This window comes from Exophiala oligosperma (assembly GCF_000835515.1).
Source record: "Exophiala oligosperma strain CBS 72588 unplaced genomic scaffold supercont1.11, whole genome shotgun sequence".
Taxonomy (NCBI): Eukaryota; Fungi; Ascomycota; class Eurotiomycetes; order Chaetothyriales; family Herpotrichiellaceae; genus Exophiala; species Exophiala oligosperma.
Window position 1 is genome coordinate 681,531 of NW_015622828.1, and position 8,199 is coordinate 689,729.

The 8,199-nt window shown below is 51.8% G+C and overlaps 3 protein-coding genes across 3 annotated transcripts; 1 reads left to right on the top strand and 2 right to left on the bottom strand.

Moving 5' to 3' along the window:
- The first annotated feature begins 49 nt into the window (after positions 1 to 49).
- Positions 50 to 1,614, top strand: PV06_09953 (uncharacterized protein). The gene is made up of 2 exons (XM_016411438.1): positions 50 to 881; positions 985 to 1,614. The coding sequence occupies exons 1-2, from the start codon at positions 146 to 148 to the stop codon at positions 1,221 to 1,223; spliced, it is 975 nt and encodes a 324-aa protein (XP_016258192.1). The 5' UTR covers positions 50 to 145; the 3' UTR covers positions 1,224 to 1,614.
- PV06_09954 (uncharacterized protein) lies at positions 1,323 to 2,496 on the bottom strand. Its single transcript, XM_016411439.1, has one exon. It carries the CDS (start codon positions 2,481 to 2,483, stop codon positions 1,665 to 1,667), a length of 819 nt encoding a protein of 272 aa, XP_016258193.1. The 5' UTR covers positions 2,484 to 2,496; the 3' UTR covers positions 1,323 to 1,664.
- Positions 2,497 to 3,481: 985 nt separating this feature from the next.
- On the bottom strand, positions 3,482 to 7,679 carry PV06_09955 (uncharacterized protein). Its single transcript, XM_016411440.1, has one exon. The coding sequence runs from the start codon at positions 7,534 to 7,536 to the stop codon at positions 3,694 to 3,696; it is 3,843 nt and encodes a 1,280-aa protein (XP_016258194.1). The 5' UTR covers positions 7,537 to 7,679; the 3' UTR covers positions 3,482 to 3,693.
- Positions 7,680 to 8,199: the final 520 nt, after the last annotated feature.

The window sequence follows — 8,199 nt, forward strand, 5'->3', positions numbered from 1 at the left end:
ACATAGTGCGCAGGCAAAATAAATTCATCTCATGCCACTTGCTGGATGCCTGCAGACCACTTATTAGAACTTCGACGAGCTCAAAACATTCTTGTGATTCTGCGGCCAACCTCCTCCTTTTCAAGGCTCTCCCAAGTGACCAAACATGAACAGCATGCGGGTGTTGGAGCGTAACGCCTTGCAACAACTCCTCCATGTGCGACCAGCTGCTTCTCGGAGGGCATTGATTCAATTCGAACAACGCTTCGGCCAATCTATTCTCCAGCAATCCTTACAAACGAGATCCTTGCAAACGTCCGTACGGGACCATACCAGGAGAGGGATACATACACAACGGTCTGCCACTACATTTTCGAGTCCCGGTCCGAGATCGGGTTCTTTCGCGACGCAGAACGCGAGGAACGGAGGAGGACGAATACCTTGCCCTGGTAGTAGGACACAACAACAGGGGAAGAGATGGAACAGTGGTAGCAACACATCATCATCGTCCGGATCGTCCGGGTCGGCGTCGACAGAAAAACTATCCTTTTCTCAACGTATGAAGAAGCTCTCGCGGGAATACGGTTGGGCCGCGCTGGGAGTGTACCTGGCCCTCACGGCCCTGGATTTCCCGTTCTGTTTCCTCGCCGTGCGGATGCTCGGGACCGATCGCATAGGACACTGGGAGCACGTGGCGTTGAGCTGGATCCGGGGCGTGGTCGCCTGGCCTTTCCCACAGAAACAGAAGGAGGTGTTGGAGGCGGCCGGGGATGTCGTGGAAGCCAACGTCGTCGGAGAAACCAAGAGGATCCTCGAGGAAGAAGGGCCCGACCAACAATCTCAAGAGGTCGAGGATCATGGGTACAAGGAGGCTGAAAAGGCAAACACCGGAAGCAATGCCAGTGAGTTTTTATTTTCTTTGTGGATGCTTTGGATAAACACCTGAGTGCGTCTTTCGTCCTTGAGCATCGAGATTGCTAACGTCACGGGGGGGTTCGACAACAGGTATATGGACTCAACTCGCTCTGGCTTATGCAATTCACAAATCTTTCATCTTTGTCCGAGTCCCTCTGACAGCGGGCATTACCCCAAAAGTCGTCAAGACACTACGAGGTTGGGGTTGGAATATTGGAAAAATGCCAAAGAAGGGAGTCAGTGGTTCTTCGGCTTCGTCATCTTCCTCAAGTTCTTCGGGTACCGCCGGAGTCAACACCAAAGGATCCAAGGTCAAGGGCGACGATTGAGACAGCTAGCAGCGACGAGGGCATCTTCAGTTGGACCTACAGACATTGATTCATTTCGGGTGGCGGCGCAGTATAGGAAGAAAGGCAAGCAGCCAGGCAGGGCGCTTTAGAAAGAGAGCGGGAACATTGTGGCATCTTTCTTGTCCTAGTCCACTCCTCTCAATTTTGATCCCCAAGTTGCTTTGTTGGATCTACATCTTCATACTGAAGAACAAGTCATGACGAACCATGGCGTTTTGTTGATTGGCAACATACAATCCCATGTATACTGTACAGATATTTGTAAAGGTAGGAGAGGAAACCATCATTTGCTACATGCTGGACGGGGTGTAATAGAATAGTTGTACAGCTTCCGTTCTCCAGGGTTGGCCATTCTCCCATGCTCCATGCTTGGATTTTTTTTCTCCTTTTCGGTGTCTTTCCTTTTCTCCATTGTTGGTCTTAAATCTTTTGTCCTGCTATGGGATCCCTGGTCCCTTCCATCTCTAGTAATTGTATAGTCTGGCTCTGACCGTCGGCGCCCGGCGATTGCAAACTCCACTCCAGAGTCTCGAAGAATTCCGCACCCTTTTTCCTTATGCTGACGAATTTTGTCTGCGCCGTGCCCTTTGTCCCCTTGACCCAGAATGTGATGTCGATCGTCCCTTGCATGGGACTCAATTCCCCTCGGATCCAGGGGACCTGACTGGCGAAGTAAATCTCATCACCCAGCAACTCACGGGCGTGAGGGTTCGTCCGCAGGGCGTAGAGGATGCTGTTGACGGTGGAGCTCGAGGATTTCTGGTAATTGAATATAGCCAGACTGGACAACCCAATCAGTGCCACAAACACCGGCAAGGTCTTGATCCAGATCGAGGTCCCAGAGATGTTTGGTAGGGCTCGGTCGGGTCGTCGGGACAGTAGCGGGCCACTTCCTTCGCGTGGGGGAGGAACCAAAGGTCTCACGATCCGTTGTTGATCCGGAGAGGAAGCAGAAGTAGACGAGTGTCGTCGTGGTTGTGACGGCTGTTGTCGTGATTGTGGTCTGAAGCGGAAGAGAGTGCGGCGGAGAAGAGGGTGGTGTGGTGTGCATGCGGTCGAGAAGGAAAATGAGGAGAAGAGGGTGCGCGAGCTGCCGCCGCCGCCGCCACCTTGCAGAGAGGATGATACTCTACTGCGCATCTCGAGTATGGTGTATACCAGACGCTGGCTTCGATCTGTAATGGTTGTGATGTTGGCGAGGTGTATCGAGTATAGTATGGAGGATGAACTCAAGGTCATGAGATTCTAGAAATCTTGACGAGTAGAAAGAAGTGTGGAGCCGAAGATCTACCGTACTGTACTTGGTGTGTTAGTCAGCCTTGTATCTGTAGCCTTGTCTTGACGTACTGTACAGAGTATATCAATCTCACTTACTCCTCTGTAGATACTCTATATTCAAAGAAGCATGAAAAAAAATATACAGAAGGATTCTGCCAAAATGGCAAAAACTTAACTAGGATTTATCTCCCATAGGAGCCTAGTTAAGAAAATCCCAGTCGTGTAAGGATTTTTTTCCCCCAGAAGCCTCCCAACTCGGGACCAGTGAAGGTCTTAAACCGATCTATGGTACTCGCTCTGGAATCTCCCCTGTCGCAGCGCTTACAACTTTTTCTAACCCTCTCCAGGGACGCTTGATCCTCCTATGTTGTCCACCCACTTTAATTGTCGTGCCCCCAATTTGCCCCCAGAATTGATATCCCACTGTTGTTGATCCCACTGTTGTTTGTGTGTGTGTGTGTTGTACCCTCAGTATCGACATCCCACTTGTTGTGCCCACTGTTGTGTGCCGAACCTTTTTTACTTCAAATCCTCCTCGAAAAGTCCAAAGTTGCCTGCAGGATGGCCATCCAGTTTGACCTGACTTGACTTTCCTGCTGTATTGCGGAAGGCGACTTCAAACCGTTGCACCAGAGGGTCGAAAGTAATTGGTTTTCCTGTGAAGGTTAGTTGACAAGAAATCCACGAGTCGAATACATAAAGGATCATTTATTTTGGACGAATGGGGTGCCGGAAAGTACCTGGAACAGTGAATGCTCGGGGTGGGCCAGGGACTGTGAAGCTCGTAGGCACGACGATGATGAGAGTGACAACGACCTCGTACACTGGCAGCGGCGTGCCCTCTCTTGGTACTGATATGTTGGTGACCCAACACCGAGTCTGTCAATCAGCAGCACGACAACATCGCGTCGTGACTTTGAACCCAGGTACACTGACAGGTCGGTCGAACGGGAGAGACTGTACTTTGTGGTATCAATGAGTGACTGAATAGATTCCTTACTACTTACAATCTAAAATGACTCAACCACCCTCGAGATCTTCTATCGCATCAGATTTGTACCTGTACCCTTTTTTGGAAAAGTCTATATTGTTTCATTTTGAAGCTCCGTCTGGCCCGGTGCTTTCTTCCAATTCATCGCATGTCCCATCAGTATGCGAGTTACAATCCAAATCATATCGGTTCATCTCTGGGTTCAATCAGGACCTCATTCACGGAGACATGCGACGGCTGTTTCAGTGCATAGACAATTGAATTGGCGACATCCTCAGGATCCAAGATCTGCGCTCCGGTCGGTTCTCCATATTTCTTGATAGCTTCAGTGTCGGTCGACATGCCAAGGAGGTCTGTGGCGACATTTCCCGGTTGAACGCTCGACACACGAAGTCCCTTGCCGGCCGTCTCGAGACGAAGACTCTGTAACGTGGCTTCGACGAAGAATTTGCTGGCCGAGTAGACGCCTAGACCAGGGAAGACTTTACGTCCGGCGTCAGAGGAGATGGCGACGATGTGTCCGCTTCCACGAGACAGCATACCCGGCACGGTGGACGAAAGACAGTTCAAAAGGCCTTTGCAATTCACATCGACGGTTCGATCCCATTCATCGACCTGCGCATTGGCCATCATGGTGAAATACATGACCCCGGCACACGAGACGAGAATGTCGACGGGACCAAGTTCGCCGTGGGCCGCGTTGATGAGGGACTCGACTTGCTTACGGTCCGTCACATCAGTCTGGCGGACAATCACCTTTCCTTCTCTGACCACCATTCGACGCTTGATGGCCTCGAGAGCGTCGATACGACGAGCGGCAAGAGCTACGTGACATCCTTCTCGGGCCAGCGCAACCGCAACGGCGGCGCCAATACCTGAAGATGCACCTGTGACGACTGCCACGCGACCGGCCAGTGGGCCTCTGCGGATGGGTCGTGCAGTTCCACCGAGTGATCGTTGGCTTGAGGGAGGGCGAGGAAGCCAGCCTCGAGCGAACCAGTGGCGGGTGTAGGTTTCGAGGAGGATACTATCAACCTTGGGTCGTTCCACTACAGACCGGAAGGGCCGAGTGGCGGCATTATTCAACACGACGATGCCTTGAAGAAAATCAACACTCGGCATGCCGCTGCGGAGAATGTCGACAGTGAAAGCACCATCGCCTCCTTTGGCAGATCCTCTCTTCTCGTACCACAAGGCTACCCATTGATCAAAGCTCAACGGCTTGGTAGGGTAGCCCAGCTCTGTCAAGTCGCTGAACACGACTCGAGTGTCCACCGGGTCTGGATCACCAAGGTGGAAAACGAGTTGTTTGGCGTGTGTCTGATTGGACAAATGAATAATGGCTTTGCTGACAAAATCCACGGGCGTCATCTCGGCGCGCCAACCTTGAACGTCGGGAGCATAGCCGAGATGGATGGATTCCACAAACATCGCCGACAAAAGATCCCATGCATTGGCGGCACCTGTCAAACTGTGACCACTGATTGTGCCTGCGCGATGAATCTTGACGGGCAAACCACGCCGGCCGGCTTCGAGAACGAGTTGCTCAGCAGCCCATTTGGTCTGACCGTATCCGTCGGGGATTTTCTCGGGAACTTCATCGACATAGAGCATAGTACCTTCTGGCCAGCCGGTTTGCGATGGTGGAAGCACCCCGTTCGTGGAGATGTATTGAACCGTAGCTCCACCGCGACAAGCCAGCCGCAGGATTTCTCTTGTGCCACCAACGTTGGCATTTCGAAGAGCTGCATAAGGATAGACAAGATTGACCGTCGCAGCTGCGTGGACAATCACTTGGATGCGCGAAGCTAGCTCGTCGAAGGCTTCGTGTGAAAGGCCGAGTCGTTTTCGAGAAAGATTGCCAGGGAGGATCTCGACCCGTTCCATGATCGAGTCAGTCCACAGACCCAAATCGAGCATGTTCCTCCTGATTCTGGCGATACCACCTGGTTTGTCTTCTTGTGAAGGATCACTGAAACGGACAAGGCATACAATCTGGGCAGACGTACTTTCCAAGAGATCGTTGAGGAGAAACGCGCCCAAGAAACCGGTGGCTCCAGTCAAGAGAACCGTATTCGCCTTGCTAAGGGCGCAGATGGTGGACTTTGGTGGTACGATATCCTTGTCGAGTACAGAATCGGCGCGCAGAACAGAGGGCAGATCTGCTTGCACCGCAGCAACCTGGCCATCTCTTACTGCTCGGACAGTCTCAAGGTGACCATTTAGCGTGGGAGGGTCGACAAGTCGCTGAAGGGGAATCCGAAAGCCGAAATTTCGGGAAAGTCTTGAAGCCAGGTCTGCAAGCGACAACGAATGTCCACCGAGATCGAAGAAGTTGTGTTCTGGCGAAATGTTGCTCGGCGAAGTTTTCAAGGTCGCTGCCCAAACTTCAGCAATCGACTCAATCGAGATTGGATCTTGCTGCTCGATCTTCTGATGACCATTGACCTGTCCAGCGTTTTCGCTTGGTGGGGGAGGCAACCGCTTGGGGTCAGCCTTTCCAGAAACCTCGTGCGTTGGGAGCTCATTCATTTCGACCCACAATGCTGGAACCATGTAGTGAGCAAGATAGGGCGACAATATCTTGCGTGCCTGTGGGCTGCGGCCTGCATCATTGATCTCCACAACGGGACGCTCTTCTGATTGCTCCTCATCGCGAACGACATAAGCAACCAATTGTCTATCGAGACCCTCGCCATGGGCAATTACCGCACAGTGACTGACTGCAAGATGCGAAATAATGGCAGACTCGACCTTGGCTGGAACAACAGAGTAACCTCGCAGTTTGATCATAGCACCGACCCGGCCGGTGATCTCCAGCAAACCATTCGGTAATATCCGAGCCAGATCCCCTGTCCTGTACATACGTGCGCCGGGAGTCGAGTCAAAAGGGTCTGGGGTGAAGGCCTTTGCTGTTGTTTCAGGTCGGTTCAGATAGCCACGGGCAAGCAATCGACCGCCAACGAACAATTCACCACTTGTGCCAGGTTCCACCTTCTGACCACCCTCATCAAGGATGTAAGTGTGTTTGGGATCGAGAGGAGGACCCACAGGACAGTAGGTAGATTCCTCGTCGAGAATCTCCTCGATATCACCACATGCCACTTCGTGTGTCTCACAAGCACTGTAGCAATTGAGTAATCGTGTATTCGGAAGCGCCTTCAGTGCTCGGCGAGCTAGGTCGGTGGTCACGACTTCTCCATTGAGCCAAAGGGTCTTGAGCTCTGGAAGTCGTTTCCCGATCTCCGGATGTCGAGAGAGGACAGCAGCCAGAAGCGTCGGAGTCATCAAAGTTTCCGTGATATGCTTTGCCGAGAGGAGGTCAACAAGAGCCACCGGATCGTAGCTTGCATCGTCGGGAACGGCAACGACGGTGGCACCTCTGAGCAGTGGACGAATGATCTCCCAGACGAAAAAGACGTTACAGGCAACTCGATCCCCAGGTTGCTGGTCGCTGACACCGAATCTGAGATTGTAGGATAGCACTGGAGCTCTGTGTGGGTTGGCAATTCCTTTTGGTTTTCCAGTGGTTCCCGAGGAGTATGCCACGAAAGACAATCGGTCCAAATCGTCATCTGCGGGAAGGGGGCCCGAGTCGCTGGTAACTTCACCATTGACTTCCGACTCTGCTTCGTCGTCGAGGGATATAATTGGCGTCTGACCCTTGATCTTGCCCACCTCCGCTCGATAAGTGACAACCACGGCTGGTTTGGCGTCATCAATAACATCAGCCAGCAAGTCGGGGGGATATGCAAGTTCAAGCACAAGGAAAGCACCTCCAGCTTGCAGAGCAGCGAGACAGGCAATTACATAATCGGCACTTCGAGGCAAGAGTACTCCGACCAGTTTATCCCGACCGACGCCATGCTTGCGAAAGCGATCAGCGAGCGCGGTGACCTTTTCTGCTAGCTGAGTGTAGCTGTACGTGTGCTTGTCGTCCTCCAAGGCAACATTGTCTGGCGTGGCTTGGACCTGTTGGGTGAAGAGAGCCGACAAGTCCTTGTGTATGTCTATGACGGACATGGCTGATTGGTCGATAGGACCTCAAAAGGCCTCAGGTCGTCCAGTGCGCTGTCCCTTGTGTTATCGAAGCTGTTTCTCTGCACAACTCATGGGGATTTTCTAGGTGATTAAGATATAAGAGACGAACCCGGGGTAAATGACGTGTAGAGGCGAGAAGGCCAGATTTTTGTATGTGTTGGATCTTGGAAATCTATTGGCGGCCAATGAAATGGAAGAACTGAAAATTCGTCATCCACCAACTCAACGATCCTTGTCAATGGAAGCTGAACGTTGAATCTAGCTCGAATATGGACAAGATTGGCAAGAAAAACCTTGTGCTGCTTCGGAATTGAAATAATGAAGCTAATTGGCATCAGAAATATTCAACTTTTGGTGGTCGATGATGAAGTGCTCTCTCAGCCTCGTGATGCTGAAGTTCGCCGGCTCAAATTCGGCACAGCCTCGTCAGAAAGCGTGAACAAGACGAGGGCTGCGGTATCTTGGCTGTGCAGGAACGATAACGTCTCTATTTAAGAACGCCTGAATACATCGATCATCTTTTGCTTATCATTCTCTGAACGTACTAGGTCTCAGTGACTGTGCGTTGCCCTCGATCTTATCATCACTCTCAATCACACTAAGCTCGGTTGATTCTGCATAAAAAGGTATATTCCCGGTATGCAT

Excerpts from the sequence above, each read along its gene's own strand:
- PV06_09953 (XM_016411438.1), top strand. The coding sequence starts at position 146 with ATGAACAGCATGCGGGTGTTGGAGCGTAACGCCTTGCAACAACTCCTC. Across the intron at positions 882-984 it reads AAACACCGGAAGCAATGCCA|GTATATGGACTCAACTCGCT; the intron begins GTGAGTTTTTAT and ends GTTCGACAACAG.
- PV06_09954 (XM_016411439.1), bottom strand. The coding sequence starts at position 2,483 with ATGACCTTGAGTTCATCCTCCATACTATACTCGATACACCTCGCCAAC.
- PV06_09955 (XM_016411440.1), bottom strand. The coding sequence starts at position 7,536 with ATGTCCGTCATAGACATACACAAGGACTTGTCGGCTCTCTTCACCCAA.